This window comes from Montipora foliosa, chromosome 11 (genome assembly GCF_036669935.1).
Source record: "Montipora foliosa isolate CH-2021 chromosome 11, ASM3666993v2, whole genome shotgun sequence".
Classification (NCBI taxonomy): Eukaryota; Metazoa; Cnidaria; class Anthozoa; order Scleractinia; family Acroporidae; genus Montipora; species Montipora foliosa.
In genome coordinates this window covers 15,527,903-15,545,402 of record NC_090879.1, presented here as the reverse complement: position 1 = coordinate 15,545,402, position 17,500 = coordinate 15,527,903, and the positions used below count along the sequence as shown (strand labels likewise).

General features: G+C 39.3%; 3 protein-coding genes across 3 annotated transcripts in view; 2 read left to right on the top strand and 1 right to left on the bottom strand.

Moving 5' to 3' along the window:
* The window catches only part of LOC137977504 (uncharacterized), a 5,955-nt gene extending 3,005 nt beyond the window's left edge, over window positions 1-2,950 (top strand). The window contains exon 2 of the mRNA XM_068824746.1: window positions 2,545-2,950. Coding sequence (XP_068680847.1) covers window positions 2,545-2,664 — 120 coding nt within the window. The 3' untranslated portion in view covers window positions 2,665-2,950. The remainder of the gene's footprint in view (window positions 1-2,544) is intronic.
* LOC137976290 (1-acyl-sn-glycerol-3-phosphate acyltransferase epsilon-like) overlaps window positions 1-8,563 on the top strand; it is an 18,004-nt gene extending 9,441 nt beyond the window's left edge. Inside the window, exons 6-11 of the mRNA XM_068823592.1 lie at window positions 3,114-3,204; window positions 3,288-3,337; window positions 3,833-3,947; window positions 5,691-5,761; window positions 5,860-5,912; window positions 7,865-8,563. Of these exons, the coding sequence (XP_068679693.1) occupies window positions 3,114-3,204; window positions 3,288-3,337; window positions 3,833-3,947; window positions 5,691-5,761; window positions 5,860-5,912; window positions 7,865-8,090 (606 nt within the window). The 3' untranslated portion in view covers window positions 8,091-8,563. The remainder of the gene's footprint in view (window positions 1-3,113; window positions 3,205-3,287; window positions 3,338-3,832; window positions 3,948-5,690; window positions 5,762-5,859; window positions 5,913-7,864) is intronic.
* Window positions 8,564-14,052: 5,489 nt separating this feature from the next.
* LOC137976288 (E3 ubiquitin-protein ligase rnf146-like) lies at window positions 14,053-16,110 on the bottom strand. The gene is made up of 3 exons (XM_068823589.1): window positions 15,950-16,110; window positions 15,061-15,793; window positions 14,053-14,459 (listed from the first exon to the last, which is right to left on the bottom strand). Exons 1-3 carry the CDS (start codon window positions 16,032-16,034, stop codon window positions 14,429-14,431), a joined length of 849 nt encoding a protein of 282 aa, XP_068679690.1. The 5' UTR covers window positions 16,035-16,110; the 3' UTR covers window positions 14,053-14,428.
* Between the last annotated feature and the right edge of the window lie 1,390 nt (window positions 16,111-17,500).

Sequence of the window (17,500 nt, the reverse complement as noted above, 5' to 3'; positions counted from 1 at the left end):
AGCAACTAACCGCTCCGCTAACCACAGAGTGACATACCACCGTGGCGCCTGCGAGATGTATAGACCACTGACCGTTAAAAAAGACCGCCTAGCAACTGGAGCTCCTGACTGCTCACCCTGCAGATAGGGGTGTAATGGGGCAGAAGTGGACTGGGGAAACAACACACACTAGACAAGAATGCTAAGAATACAGCGCAACGCTAACAATGCTGAGAATACAACGCAATGCAACGCTAAGACGCCATGCAATGATAACAACGCTAAGAATACAACGCTATGCAATGCAACGCGAAACAACGCTGAGACTACAAAGCGACGCAACGCGAAGACCCAATGCAACCCTAAACAACGTAAGAATACCACGCCACGCAATAACAACAACCAACTTATTATACGAGGGTGAGCACCTAACAGCTAAGGCTGATAAACTTGTGGGGCTCCCACAATCACAAAAAAAAAACAAGGCAATACAAAAAAAAAAAAAAAAAAAAGGAGTATAACACCCCGCAATACAAAAAAAAAAAGGAATACAACACCACGCAATAACAACAACCAACGCCACCTGACGAGGGTGAGCACCTAACAGCTAAGACTGATAAACTTGTGGGGCTCCCACAATCACAAAAAAAAAAAACAAGGCAATACAAAAAAAAAAAAGGAGTATAACACCCCGCAATACAAAAAAAAAAGGAATACAACACCACGCAATAACAACAACCAACGCCACCTGACGAGGGTGAGCACCTAACAGCTAAGACTGATAAACTTGTGGGGCTCCCACAATCACAAAAAAAAAAAAAACAAAAAACAAAAAAAAAAAACAAGGCAATACAAAAAAAAAAGGAGTATAACAGCCCGCAATACAAAAAAAAAAGGAATACAACACCACGCAATAACAACAACCAACGCCACCTGACGAGGGTGAGCACCTAACAGCTAAGACTGATAAACTTGTGGGGCTCCCACAATCACAAAAAAAAAAAACAAGGCAATACAAAAAAAAAAAGGAGTATAACACCCCGCAATACAAAAAAAAAAGGAATACAACACCACGCAATAACAACAACCAACGCCACCTCACGAGGGTGAGCACCTAACAGCTAAGGCTGATAACCTAGTGGCCCTCCTACAATTAAATATAAATATATCTAACACAGTCAAAAAGGTATAATGTAATAATATACCAATAAGTATAGAAAAATTATATCTCTTGGATGGGACTTCCAAAATCTAGTAGTTGACACTGAAAAAGAACGCCCGCCCTCTGTTTCCCTAGTAAAACATGGACAAACTAAATTAAATCCCCAAGTCTGCTTTCCCTACTATGTACATCGGTATTTCTTGTAATAAACTATTCATATAAGAAGGGCTATCCCCACGCTAAACCACGCTGAGAATACAACGCAATGCTAAGAATACAACGCCGCGCAATGCAACGCTAAACAACGCTGAAAATACCAACGCAATGCAACTCTAAGGTGGAACGCAACGCAAAACATCAATACACAGAACTACAACGCTTGCTCTTCGTAAACTAAGTAATTATATTAAACTACATAAATTACATAAAATTGTACAAAACAAGTCCACGCAACATGCTAGCAAATGAACAGAGAAAAATACACGCCAACGCCACGCCGATACATAAATAAAGCAAACTCCAAGGCACGTCACTTGATATACTAATGGCCTAAGCCTCTAGATAATAGTAATAGTAGTATCAATAATATTACCGGACAAGTGTACGTTGTACGTGAGGCCCAGCTAAATAACAGATGCTTATAGTAGAGTACATGGCCCAAAGCAAAACTAGAAACAAACTACAACCAAGCATCAGAGAGCCTATGACGCGGCCGTAACGCTAAAAGCCTGACAGAATACGAGCGAGACGCTAAAATTGACGCTACGCCACCTAACAACTGAGATGGTTAGCTCTGAAGTCCAAATGCATGAAATGCCCTCTCCCATATGAAACTGTGCAAAGGATACGCTGTCCAAGGTCGGTCGAAGACAAGCTTCCCGCCAGGTACGTGTACGGGGACCGGAGATGGCCAAAGGTCACGCCATGATGTACGACCGCAGCGCCCAAGCAAATTCCGCGTGGTCGTGAAGGGCTTTATGCAATAAGAAGCGGGGCCCTGCATAAGATCTCGATGGTAGAAAACGCTTACTGAAGCTGCGTGAACTGACGTTGCCCAAAAATAAAGCTACAAGAATCCAACATGGCGGCTATCCCAACTCGATCGCAAGTTCGCCCGAAGTTGCGTTTCCCCCAAAACAAGCCCGTAACTGGACCCAAAAAGAATCCTGACTGAAAGGAAAGCAGTTTTGAACACATCTACGGAATGAAGACTGTATATAGGAAACAAAAAGAAAACCGCTAAACGCTCCACACAATGCTCCTACTTCCCGCCACACTGATAAATAAGCGATACAGCCCAAAGCACGAGGTATTCCACGCATGCGCAAGTATACTTAAACCACTGACCAATACGCTGCAGTCGCTCCTAGTTGTTTACTTTGTTAAACTTCGTTTAACCTCATCTAAACTGGGACTTAATACAAAATCAGCCTTTGCTGAACACTATCTTCAAGAATCCGCCCATCCTATCGTACAGAAGAGGTAAATCTCTTTCAGACAGGCTAGTTAAAGCTAAGTTATGAAGGCTACATTCAATTACAACTTAATCATGCAGGGAGTCCGTATAGGCCTGTCACTAATTCAGCCACTAAAGGCTACATTCATATACAATTAAATCACACAGGGAGTCCGTGCAGGCCTGTCACTAATCTTTATCCACTGTTTTTAAAAATTTGAGAAATTATTATTGGGGAATTTCTTTTTCGGTGTTCTTTCAGCTTTTTGTTTCCTTGTTGGTAACAAAACATAAATAATATATTTTCCGCCTGGAATGGAGACAGTCAAAGCTCCAGAGGAGGCGGCTCGTTGAGCCGGCAGCCGGCCAGTTTTGAGAAGGCTGGGTTTATATAACAAATGAAGTGTTGTTGTGGTCTTATGATTGGGTATCCTGTGACCATTCAACTTCAAGTAACAGGACCCCCATGGAAATACTGAGTACTCAACTTTGAAACGAGCTGTTTTCTGTTTTTAGATGTGGTTGGTGATATTTCCTGAGGGTACACGCTATAGTGTCGAGAATAAAAAAGTTATTGAAGACAGTCAAAATTATGCTGCTGAACAAGGTGATTATGCATTCAAAACAGTTTTTCCAAAAAAAGACTCTTGGCTTTATGAAATGCATCACTGATTATATCACTTTCCACAGGTCTGCCAGTACTATCACAAGTTCTGACACCAAGAACAAAAGCTGCTGAGGTAAATATCACAAGGCAACCAGAGATGTCTGGCAGGTATTTTAGTGAAAAAAGCCCTGATAAAATAATGTTATGTGGGTTGACCTCAGTATTTCAAAACTGACTGGGTGCTATTTAATTATCATATATAATTTATTCAAATTAAATCATGTTAAAAGGTTACGGTATCTCACCACCACAAAGATTGGTTACATATTATTCTATTCTAATGGGAGTGTGTGGAATCACATGTTACCAATAAACTTCACTCGGTCTCAAATTTGAAAATGCAGCATCCCCTGTGAAATCATTTATCAAGTTTCTAATTTCTTTTTAATCTTTTGAAAATTCCACTAGATGGCTACATGTACATTGTAACCAATTTTAAGTTCATTATGAAATACATGTTTGGAATGAAAGTAGAAAAATCTATAATTAATTTTGTGGTCACTGTAGTAAGTGACTTGTTGAAGTATTACTATGACAATGATTTAAGTCTGTCTTTTGTTTTGTGAAGGCAAGCTTTGAAGTTTTGTGTCCTGATTACCTGGATGCAGTCTATGATCTTACTATTGCTTATAGCAATGATTACAAGAGTACTGTACCTCGGAGACAAGCACCAAATATGACAGGCAAGTAGAAGGAACCAGTCATTTCTCTTACACAGCAGGTTTATCTAATGAAGTGCAGAATATATGAAAGTCACATATATTCATGAACTATACTTCTTATATATACTTGAAATATATCTGTATTACAGTAACTACAATTATTATTCATTCAAAATATTTCCCCATTTCTGATTGGTTAAAACCACACACATAATTCACCATAACCAGCGGAATCAATGACGTCAAAAGTGCAGCCCGCTGCAGATTATTGAACCAATGACGTCAACAGTGCAGCCCACTGCAAATTATTTCAAACCGTTGACCGAAAAACGCTGGGGACCAGATTGTGTTATTTTTGTTGAGCAGAAAAATGGCTGCGAGTAGGTTTAGAAGTTTGAGCGAAGAAAATATTTTGAATGGATAATAAAGCAATTATTGAATTCGGCTTTCGTAGAATATGAAGAATTCTGCAGATCTCGGAGGATGTTATCCACCTCGGCCTTCGGCCTTGGTGGATAACACCCTCCTTGACCTGCAGAATTCTTCATATCCTACTCAGCCTCATTCAATAATTGCTAATTATTGCATTATTTTATTTATTAACTGTTTTTTAATCTTTGAATGATCCCACGTCCAGGTGCATTTAACCCTTTCCCTCCTGGGAAGGATACTTAAAGAATTTTGCTCTGGCAGCAGACAATTTTACTTGTCATTTGGGGACGCTTTTGGTGTGAATGGGTCAGGGTTCATACGCGTCTTAAAAACCCTTGAAACCCCTTCAATTTGGAGAGTACATTTTCAAGTCTTTGAAAATCTCTGCTCTTCATTCCTGGTCCTTGAAAGTCCTTGATTTTTTCCTGACCCTCATTTTTAATCTTTGAAAACTTCAGTAAAAGTGATCAGCCACTCAAGTCATGTCATACAAACGTGACAAGCTGTGGGGTCAAGAATGATTACCAATGCCTTTGCATTATTTTCAGGCATGTACGGTATGGAAATGAGCAAAAATTGTATTGTCAGACTATTTCCATGGGTAAATTATTTAATTCTTCGACGTAAATAAAAAAGAGGTCCTTGAAATTTCAGAAGTTGGCCCTTGAAAATCCTTGAAAAGCCAGTGAATTTTTGGTCTGAAAAAGTGTACGAACCCTGATGGGTTAAACACCTAGCCCCAGTTGTTCAAACGATGGATAGCGCTATCCATGGGGGGGGCAGGGATGGCGCAGTAGTGAGAGCACTCGCCTCCCACCCATGTGGCCCAGGTTCGATTCCCAGATCTGGCGTCATATGTAAGTTGAGTTTGTTGGTTCTCTACTCTGCACTGAGAGGTTTTCTCCTGGTACTCCGGTTTCCCCTCTCCTCAAAAACCAAAATTTGACTTGATTTGTGTTAATTGTTAATTTCAATTTACAGTGTCCCCAATTAGTGCTTCTGTGCTAGAACAACTAGACACTTAAATAAAGTTCCTTTCCTTTCCACTTGATAAATCACTGTCCAGTGGATAACTCAATTGGTTTTGCTAGTGTTTATCTGCTGGATAGTGATTTATCTGGTGGATAGCGCTATCCATCGTTTGAACAACTGGGCCCTGATGACACCTTAAAGAGTAGAAATCAAAATTTTGGCACATATATAATATTCTTGCCATAATTTCTTTGCTAAATGTGGGGGCTTTTACTGCTCAAAAAATTCAACAAAAGACAAAACGTCAAATACTATTACCCAACTAAAAGGTAATTAATTTTGTATTAATATCTTCTTTAGATTTTCTTATCAAAAGGGGACACAAAGTACATGTGTATTGTCGCCGTCATGCAGCTCAGGATCTTCCATGTGTAAGTTAATGTTCACATGTTCCATATTTTACATTGCTTTGCTGTTTGTTTGTTTGTTTGTTTATAAGTACTTATTTCTTCGTCCCATTTGTATTAAGGGGAATGAAGAAACTAAGCAATGGATTCATAAAAGCTTTGTAGAAAAAGACAGGTAATACTTTCATGATTCATGACAGCAATCTTTCTATTCAAGATGGTGCATCCTCTTATTGTTAGAGGGTTGAAGCCATTATGACTTTTGTCCCAGTTTGCAGAACTCATCTGTGTCACTCATCTGTTTCACAGTTTGAAGCCCAATTCACCTGTTATGCTTGTGTAGTTATTTCAGTAAACAATTGAATTGAAGAAGTATGTGTTAAAATATGTGTCCCAATTAGCTGTGATAAAATATTGCTTAATTAAATTTAAAGTCAATAATTATTATAGCTAAATACAAACTTTAGTGCAAAAGGATGCTGAGTCAATGTTGATGCTCTCGTCTTCTTTACAGAAGGAGTTTAACATATTCCCTCTCTTAAAAAACAAGTTTAATGTTGATGCCACACTAAAGAACGAGTCAATGTTGAGTGCCACAGTCAAATGTTATGAGTAATATTGCTGTTACGCATAATTAAAGAACAAGATCAAATTAATTCCACATGTAAAACCTGAGTTCATGTCGATGCCACACAAAGAACAAGGCATATTACAGTAATTGATCTGGAGAATTTAGGGAGTTTGTTGCAGGATAACTTGCTTAAGTTGCCCAGTTTAACTGCAATGATCCTTTAGGATTTTCATTTCATTCTGTTGCTACCAGTCAGTCTTTACACATAATCTGGTTTCCCTTTGGCTTGAGCTGGACAAGAATCCTTTAAACCCCAGAGTTTTCTTAGATTAAAGTTGGATGTCGGATTTTTACAACTCTGATCTCGGATTTTCAACAACTCGGATGGCACCTACAAGCTTCCGTACATCTCTCATCATTTAAGAACAGTGGTAATAAATTTTATCTTGATAAAGTTAATGTAAGTACATATATTGTCATGATATTTTATATTATTTGAGTTTCATTGAGGCACTTTATTTTTATAGGATTGCTCATATTCTGTATAAACTGACCTGATTAATCAGATCTTGTATTTTTACATTTTTTTATTTATTTTAATAATTTGTTAATTTATCTTCCGTTGAGAATATTAAATTAAATTAAATTAAATTAAATTACCGGTAAAAGCCAGTCAAAATGGCTACAGTCAGGTCATCATTATTTACAAGACCAAGTTGTCATTTTACCAGTATATCCTTCAATTCAGAATGGACGGGAGGAGATTCTTTGTCCTTGCAATACTAGTTGTGAAGTAAAATGTAAAAATGTTAATGCTTTGTTTATAGTGGAAGTGCACTTAGCTATCAAGCTATTTCACAGGCCCCCCACTTTTAATAATCAGAAAGAAACAATTCAAACTTAACAGAACGGAAACATGATTGAGAACCCCAGCTGATAGGAGGCAACCAGTTGGTCATTTACAAAGCTTGATAGAGCTGAATCCGGGACAACTGAAAGTAAATGCAAACCAGAGTTTAGAGCAGGATTTTAACTAGTTGCAAAATCTAGGCCTGAGTTATGGTGATCTTTTCCAGTAAGTTCAAGAAGAGTAGGGGACATAGTGTGGTGGTCTCTCACTCATTCTGTTCTGGGGGCACCTGACTGTGAAGTCTACTTGTTATTCACTTAAGATTGTAAACTGCGTGGCTGCCACTTGGGACATAAAAGCAGTATGGCAAAGTCCACGCAAAGTGTTGTACGTTGTCTGACCCTGAAAAGCCCCTAGGGACGTGGTTAACCCATTGACTCCGTAGGCACCTTAGGTGCACCCACAGTTGACGGGTAAAGTCAACTGGTGTTAGACAGAGTAAAACCTGTCAAGTCTCACTCCTAGGAATCAATGGGTTAATCACATATTCATTCATTCATTCAAGTTGAAATATGGCATGCGAGAGAATACTAAATATTAATTTGACCATGCTTCTGTTTTATTGTATTGTTATATTAATTTCATCATCATGGATACTTGCGTTCAGTTATTCAAGGGAAGGTTACTTGAGATTTCCTTCTTCCAGGATTTTGAACAGGTTCTACAATGAAGGAGGTCAAATGCCTGGAGTGCCACGAAGGAGAAGATTACCATGGATGAGAACTTTCCCATCCTTTGTGTTTTTTGTGGCGGCATTATTGCCATTTCTGGTGACCAAATGGGGACGTTCTGCATACTGGAAAATGTGGCTCTTGTCTAGTTTTGGAACAGTGTCTTACATGATGCTGTTCTTTGGAAAAGTGCAAAGGTGACCTGTGGAAAGTAAGTTTGGATGGACTTGCTGTTCCTGAAAAGATTGTTCTTGGATTGAAGCAAATCTCTAATTGCACAAGACTGTCATGAATCTCCATAAATAACAAAGACACTTCTGTAGGAGTGAACAGCTTCAGAATTAAAAAGGACTTGGAATGAAGTATAGAAATGAGCCTTTCTTGTTCTGTCGCATTGAAGAATAAAGTAAAACAAAATATCCTGTTTGTAGGCTCTCCAAGGGACTGGGTTTGGGTGTAGAAGGAGAGCCTGCCCATCTGCTTGGCTTTGAATTTTGAATGCCGTGTCCAAATTTTGGATGCAAAATTTTGGCTGAAATTAAATTACTTGGTGACATCACCATTGACAAGCTCTGATCACAAGAAAAGCAAAAAGATGAGGTATGAGAAAAGTTGAAGAATGTTGCAATTAAATTTTTACTGTAGCTTTAAGAGAATTAAAGGTCGAGCAATGCAATGCAATGGCTTCTCTGTTGGAAGGAAAGAAAGTTCTAGCTCTGTTATCCACAGGATTTGAGAAAAGTCTTATTTTCCAACTGTTTCTCGTAGTGGCCAAAATACAGGACGACCTGCTTCCTGAAACCCAGGGCCTATTTAAGACCAAACCAAAAATTTGATCTGACCTGACCAAAAATTTAATAGCCTATTTCAGACCTATTTCAGCTGTTACACAGTTGGCATAATAATTTCAGAAGAGCTTTTGTTGGTCTTATCACCTAATGATGAACAAGTAGCTTCTAAAAAACATACCCAATTCAAGACTTCAGTGCACAAAAACATGCCCTATTTTAGACCAAAAGGATCAAAATTGATACCCTATTTTAGGCCAAAATGGCTAAAAAACCGTACCCTTTGAGGCTGCACATACCTATATAGCCCATATAAGGGAGTACCTCCCACCCCCCACCCTGAAATTATTGCTTGAACTCCTGGTATCTCCACAGTACTCCAGTACGCTTGAAAGAATTATTCAAATTTTCAAATTAGTAAAATACATATCAGTAATCACAAATACTTGATAAGCCGTTGAAAGAAAATGGTGAAGGTTTTAGAATATCTTTTGTATCTCTTTAGTATTAACTACCCTGGTTCCAGAGCTTTTTCTTGAACCGCAAGAGAGCCACGAAGCAGCAAATGTGAGTCGCGAAGCAGCATGAAAGAGAAAAACCTCTGCTTACCTTGGACTTAAATCTCACTTTCATGCAGACACCAGCTTTCAAACGCATCAAATTCATAATTACAAAAGGGATCAATGGCACCTTAGGAATCATGCGGCCCCAAGGTATTACCAGTCAAACAAACCAATCATATAATTTGATTGGCATGTTTGTAAAAATATCAACCAATCCAAGCCTGAGGGTCAGATGCTGACCCCTGCACCTGCATGAAAGTGAGATTCAAGTCCAAGGAAACCAGAGGTTTTTCTCTTTGTTACCGCTTCGCAGCCCTCTCGTGGCTCAAGAAAAACCTGTGAGACCAGGGTAAGTATTAACATGTGATGTAGTAATTGTAATGTCTGTATTTTCATCAAAATGAATAAATTAATAAATAAGATAACTCTGCTTCACAGTCTCCAAACAGTGGAGATGTGGACAGGGAAAAGGCATTTCTCTTTAACAATTCCCACTGTTTCAAGTTTGCTAAAAATTTTTCCCTGATGAACAAAATACATTTTTCAGGGAAATGGACTTTGATGAATTACCGTACAGAATATTTAAAAATAGCTACGCTTTACGGCATCTGCAGTAGTTGCTAGGATTTTCTGGCGAAGGCTTCCTTCCTTTAGAAGAGCTTTTGTTGGTCTTATCACCTAATGATGAACAAGTAGCTTCTAAAAAACATACCCAATTCAAGACTTCAGTGCACAAACCATGCCCTATTTTAGACCAAAAGGATCAAAATCGATACCCTATTTCAGGCCAAAATGGCTAAAAAACCGTACCCTTTGTGGTTGCACATACCTATATAGCCCATATAAGGGAGTACCTCCCACCCCCCACCCTGAAATGATTGCTTGAACTCCTGGTATCTCCGCAGTACTCCAGTACGCTTGAAAGAATTATTCAAATTTTCAAATTAGTAAAATACATATCAGCAATCACAAATACTTGAAAAATGGTGTAGGTTTTAGAATATCTTTTGTATCTTTAGTATTAACTATCCTGGTCCCAGAGGTTTTTCTTGAACCGCAAGAGAACCACGAAGCAGCAAATGTGAGTTGCGAAGCAGCATGAAAGGAAAAAAACCTCTGCTTACCTTGGACTTAAATCTCACTTTCATGCAGACACCAGCTGTCAAACGCATCAAATTGATAATTACAAAAGGGATCAATGGCACCTTAGGAATCATGCGGCCCCAAGGTATTACCAGTCAAACAAACCAATCATATAATTTGATTGGCATGTTTGTAAAAATATCAACCAATCCGAGCCTCAGGGTCAGATGCTGACCCCTGCGCCTGCATGAAAGTGAGATTCAAGTCCAAGGTAACCAGAGGTTTTTCTCTTTGTTACCGCTTCGCAGCCCTCTCGTGGCTCAAGAAAAACCTGTGAGACCAGGGTAAGTATTAACATGTGATGTAGTAATTGTAATGTCTGTATTTTCATCAAAATGAATAAATAAATAAATAACTCTGCTTCACAGTCTCCAAACAGTGGAGATGTGGACAGGGAAAAGGCATTTCTCTATAACAATTCCCACTGTTTCAAGTTTGCTAAAGAATTTTCCCTGATGAACAAAATACATTTTTCAGGGAAATGGACTTTGATGAATTACCGTACAGAATATTTAAAAATAGCTACGCTCTACGGCATCTGCGGTAGTTGCTAGGATTTTCTGGCGAAGGCTTCCTTCCTTTACAGTTTTTGGGAGTTTCTACCTCAGCAATTTGAAATACATGTAATGCATGGCTTCCTGTTTACTTTAGGTGGCTAATTTTTGACAGCTTTCTCAGCGTGACATCAGCGAGGCGGTATTCAAAATTCAAAGAGATGCATGTAGGCTCTCTTCTCTCCCACCGCAGAGAGAGCCTCCTCACAGGCTAAAAGCAAAATGAAAAAAGTAACTTCAGTAACACAGAATTATATTTGTGATATTTCTGTGGGAGGGGCCGGTGGGCACCATCAGTTACCAAGAACAAGAATTTAAAACTAGTGGAATTCTTTAAAGTGGCTCTATACCCTTTGTTCCCACTGTCTATAAATATTATTGAAACCTGTTATGTTTAGAGGGTTTTTGAGAATCCAGAACAGAAACTTGATCCACATATGGGGAGTTTATGCCAAGGAAGTGTTCTCGTCATTGTTAAAGGTTGTGTGGATCCACAGCAGTCAGGTGGGACACTTTGTGACAAATACATAACATACAACTTAAGACGGTATCAAGTGAGACCTAACGCTACTGTGCATAATATTATGATGGATGAAGAACCTTCGCTGATCTGCAGCATCAGGAACTTATTAATATGTATCACCCAAGGACAGAGAAAACATGCATTTGCACTTAGACAACTTTAGGTTCAGACAAGGACAAAAACAGGCCGTTCTGTGCCTCCTATGTAAACCATTTGCAGTGTATTTACTAAACTGCATTATTTAATGGAGGGGACATAGTTTTTGACTGCTTGACCCATTGACACCTTAAATGCCTTTGGACGCCACCAGTTGATGAGTAAAATCTGTGAAATTTCACTGTAAGGAGCCACTGGGTTAATGGAGGGGACATACTTTTTGACTGATTAACCCATGCAGCCCTCGGGTGCCCTAGGAGATCCTAGGATGTCCCCAGTCGATGAGTAAAATTATCTGACATTAGACAATAAAACCTGTCAAGTCTCACTCCCAGGGGACTATGGGTTAAATCTAAGCGGACTGTGAAATCCAAAACTTACACTGAAAGTAAACGGCCTTGGGATAAAAATCAAAGCTCAAAATTTTGCCAGTCAGGTGTTAAGCAAACACACTTTCAAAATCAGAAGAAAAAAAAGGAATTGACTTTTTTTTTATCACAGAGGCACTTTAGGGTTTTGCTATCTAAAACATCCTTAATTTAAACATTAAAAACTACTATTCCATGGGCCATTTTGCTCTAAAGTGGAGTAAAGTGGTTAGAAATCACTGTCCTGGTGAACGCAATTACAGAGAAAAATCTCAGCCTGGTTAGCCGGGATCCCAGCTAACCGGGCTCTTAATCGCAAACTTGATTTTTGGTGTTTTCCTCAGATGTGCCAGGATCTCTGCCAAACAAACCAGCCTACCCACCCATGCCAGCCCAGCTCATGTAATTGGCCCCTTAGTTGTTAACGACTGTCAAGGGTGATATTTTATAGACATGTTGCATCTCCACCTTGCCTGTCTGAAGAATTAAGCCTTTTGTCCCCCTCTGCACCCTCGTAACTTTATACAGATCACTCATTCAACCTTATTTTGATTACTGCTCACCCCTGTGGGATACATGTGGTAAGCAACTAAAAGATAAATTACAAAAAATTCAAAATCGTGCGGGAAGGGTTATTACAGGCTCTTCATATGATGTTAGGTCCACAGATGTGTTGAATAACCTGAAATGGAAATCCCTTGAAACCAGGCGCTTTTATACAAAGGCTACCCTTATGTATAAAATCCTCAATGATCTATCTGCCCCCCCAACTGGGTAACTCCTTTGTAAAGCTAAATGATACTAACATAAATTACAATCTTAGGAATATAGAGACTGATCTAGCACTTCCAAGGCCATACACAAATTTTTTGAAGTGCAGCTTTAAGTATAGTGGTGCAATGCTCTGGAATAATCTTCCCTATGAGGCAAAGACCGCAAAATCGCTTTCTGATTTCAAACGCAAACTTGCGTCCTCGCCCTTCATGCTTTCTATTGGATCGCACTGATTCTATGTAATATACTTCTATTTTAAATATATATATATATACTTTATTGTAACGTGTTTACCTACACCCCACCTGGAAACCAGCTTTTTTTGTGTGTGGCTAGCGTAGTGAAATAAAGTTGTATTGTATTGTCTAATGCATCATGAAGTGTCTCACCTATGAAGGGGGGGGGGGGGGGACCCATAAATAGCTGCTGTTTATCTCCCCATTCTCTCTCCTATACACAGTCAATTTTTTATCACCAAACATAACTTGTATTGACAAATCCACCCAGGGTTTGTACACTTTTTCAGACCGAAAATCCAAGGACTTTCAAGGGCCAAGTCTTGAGATTTCAAGGATCTCTTTTTTATTTACGTCAGAATTTACCCATGGAAATAGTCTGACAGAACAATTCTTGCTCATTTTTCACAACGTACGCATGTGAAAATAATGCAAAGGCACTGGTAACCATTCTCGACCCCACAGCTCGTCGAGTTTGTATGACAGGACTTGAGTTGCTGATTATTTTTAGTGAAGCTTTCAAAGATCACAAATGTGGGTCAGAAAAAAATCAACGACTTTCAAGGACCAGGAATGAAGAGCAGAGATTTTCAAGCACTTTCAAGGCCTTGAAAATGTACTCTCAAAATTCAAGGATTTTCAAGATGCATACGACCCCTGTCTACTAATTCCCAAATTCTAAGGTATTTTTGCGTGGTTTACTGAATGTCTGGGAAAAGTAGATCTTAGCAAGTGTTATTGAAATCCAAAAAGCAAATTGGGAGTAAACATGCATTTTTTGAAGATAATTAATCAACAATATTTAATTTTTTCGTAGAAATCTTTAAAATACAAAGCAATGTATGACATTATTTTCCAAATTGAAGCTTAATTATCTCTGAAAAATTCATGTTTACCCCCAATTTTCTCTTTGGATACCAAGAGCACTTTCTAAGTTCTGCTATCTCCACATAGTTTTGAACTGCGCAAAAATATCTCTGTATTAATAAGCACCACCCATAGGAAATCCAAGTATATTGAGATGAGCAGAATGTATGCACAATAACAATAGCAAGGACTGTCCTTAATAAGCTGAACTTTAATGAAAAGAAATTTCTACAGTAGCACTGTGGACAATAATATTCCAGTTCCTTAAATTATTATATACTACCAAGAATAATGATGAGGTGGTAGATGATATTATGTTTCAAGTTTAAGTAAAAACAATTATCTGTTATCAAGGCATTGCAGGATATGAATGTATTACATAATGACAAAAATAACAAAAATAAAGCTCCCATCTGACTAAAACTGATTGTTAAAGCGAACAGGAACATTAACAAATTTCAATATTGATTAAACATAAAGTTCATGTTTAAGGGTCATCAAAGAATCATTTTCTGACACCTTCTTTGAAGAAGGTTAATAATAAATACATTTGCTGCCTTTGCCAGTTCACTCTTTTGAATTTGGTTCATCTGATATCCTAAAAAGAAAACAACCAATAACATTTTGTACAAGTTTATCATGCATGAAAAAATTTGAACAGTATACCAGTAACTAAAATCAACAATATGGTAGTTGCGATTATTGAATAAGTTGTCCATAACAACATAGGAAGAGCAGTTATTTGTCAAACTTCTACTGCTGGCTAGTGTGAATTCTAATGAAGGCGGTGATGATGATGATGATGATGAGCCGTTCATTCACGCTCTGATATAAACTTGGAGCCTTGTGACAATACAATACAATACATACTTAATTGACCGCTCCCTATGGGGCCTTTTCAGAGCCAATGAAACACAATGAACGAAACAAAGAATCCCAACTGGCCAGAGGCAAACCAGTTGGCTATTTACAAGTGCATCTGGGAAGTTGAACCAGGGACCACCAGGAACAAATTCAACGACGAGTGGTCAGAGCAGGTCTTGAACCCCGGATCTCTGGATCTCAAGGCAAGCGCCCTAACCACTGGGCCACACTGCCTCCTTTAAATAGGGCAGTTCTGACCATCCTTGCTCAAAATTGTTCAAAAGTCAATACCCAATTGGCTAAGCGGCGAGTCTTATATCGAGCCTTCCTCCAACCTTGAAACTATCTCCTCCACCCCAGTATCTGCTGCAGAATCTCCTACATTTTGACCAGTTGGGGAGTGAATCTCGTCGGACACTCCTGTCGTGGAATGTTCAACCTCGCTTTGATTTTCCGTGTTATTTGCCTTATCAGCGCTTGAGGAGTCTGCTGTTCGATTAAGAACAGCCGTTGGTCGTCGTGACGAGGGGGGAACGCGGATTCCTGCGACACCTTTGCTTTCAACATCACGCTTGTCCCGTTTGATTCTACGTCTCCTTCCTGGTTCGTTCTTTCGCGTTTGAAACATATTCTCAAAGTCTATGACATACAGAAACCCGGCGATCAGAAGTGTGCACGATCTCTGTCCATTCTTAAAAGCTTTTTCGACATCAGCTGAAGTTTTCTCGTCATACGTCCACCATCCGTTTCGTCCCTCATAGTACCACACAAACTCTTGAACCTGGCTTCCGTCGACCTGTTCCTCTTCGGATTTTAAGGCCTCTTTATCCCTGACAGTTTTATCAACAACTTTAATAAGTGTCGGGTTGTCAAGATAGTCTACAGCGACGGAATGACGGCATAATGCGCATCTTCGGCTTCGCAAAACGACACCTTTGATGCATAGAAAACAGAAAATATGGCCGCACGGAAGTTTGACGGGATAAAAAGACGATTGTAAACAGACTGGACAATCTGGCTGATAGTCGACTTCTTCTACATTTTGAGCAACTTGTTCTTCAATCAGCCCTGCAAATGACACACAATGCTACTCTTTCAAAGTCGATTAAAAAATTAAAAATGGCGACGTGAAAACACAACCTGCAACCACCTAAGTTCGATCTTTCGCTGATAATCAGACATGCTAGCTTAACTACGGAACAAACAGAATATACATATACTAACCTTCGCTCGATGGTTTATCTGTCTCTTGCGAGGGATCTGAAATTTCTGTTTGGATTTCAGTCGCTCGATCGACAGCTTCCGCCATCACGTTTTTCCCAGTTCTGATCCAGTCTTCCTGGCAGCGTGAACACAGAAGATGCAGCGCAGTTTTCACTGACGTTGCGATATTATATATCGGTTTTTTTTTTGAAGATATATTATGCTCAAATTGCCATCTTTTACTGCCTTTCTAATTCATCTATTTATCCGCGCTACGAAAATATAAGTCCGCCGTTATAGCGAAAATTAATTTCCTTTCTTTTGAAAGCTTCTTTATGATGATCATGCAGTCATCTTTCGGCCGCAAACAAGAATCTTGGAAACATATAGGCAGCAGCATATTACGAATATGACAAGCTAACTAGTGTATTCCCGAAGTCTTTCATTATCATATCTTTTGCGCGAAACGATTCGGATAAGAGAGAAATGAAATTTTGTGACCAAAGGTGATTCCGTTGTGCTTCAAATCCTTGATTCATTTTCAAGTCGGTCAGTGTAAAACGCAGACTGCAGACTGCAGACCGGGGGTAAAATGCAGACTGAGGGTAAATAAAATATTTATGATAAAAAACGAGTCATAAGGATAAAATAGAGAGTGTGTGATAACACAATGGAGTTGCAGGCCCACACAACTCCTATCCACGTGTTTTAGCCAGCTTCTTGGCTCGAATGAGTATGTCTTTTAAGGATCTGCCCTTTTAGTACCAAATGCTCGGATGATCTTAAAAGTTGCGGTTGTTGTTGGATTAAATGCCATTGTTGCATGAGTATTCGTTTAAGATTAGGCACCGTTGAGCGGTATTGTGTGACGAACGACAAGATTCGCATCTTCTTTGCATTTTCTGTAGGAGGGCAAGTTTCCTGTTCTCAAATTTCAAGTGATGTCTGGCATTGCTGCCGTAATCAGGCTTTCTGGGTATCCTCGTTCGATAAAATGTGCTCTAAAATGCAAGATTTTAGTTTTGAATTCCTTTTCGCTGCATGTCTGCGAGGCCTTGTAGCTATAGAGGTCGCCATAGCCTGAAGTAACGCTTCAATCTCCATTTGGGCAGCTTCCTCTTTTGGAGGTTGTTTGGAATGCTAGAAGTCCGTCTTCAGTTAGAAGGCTCATGGCCGTTTTTCTCAGGCAAGACTGCGGTTTCGATCCTTCGGGATCTCGTCAGTTGCCGATAAAGGAGAGCGACAGAGACCAACGTTCGGTATCACTCAGGCAAATGGCATGTTATTTCAGTTTCAATACTCAAACGACGGATCGAAAATCCTGCAATTTTATTGGTTGGTTTGTCACTCGCGAAAAGTGAGGATGTAGCACAGGGTCCAGAGGAGATATGTTTGTCGTTAGAACATCAAAACCCGTCGAAAACATCTGAAATAATGGTATAAAATACTGTAAGCCGATCTTGCGAGCCCTCAGTCTCTTGGTTTGCGGTATACAGAATGTGTAACGAAACTGTAACGCGATCGTCAACGCGATCAAAATAACCCATTATTTCAGATGTTTTCGACGGGTTT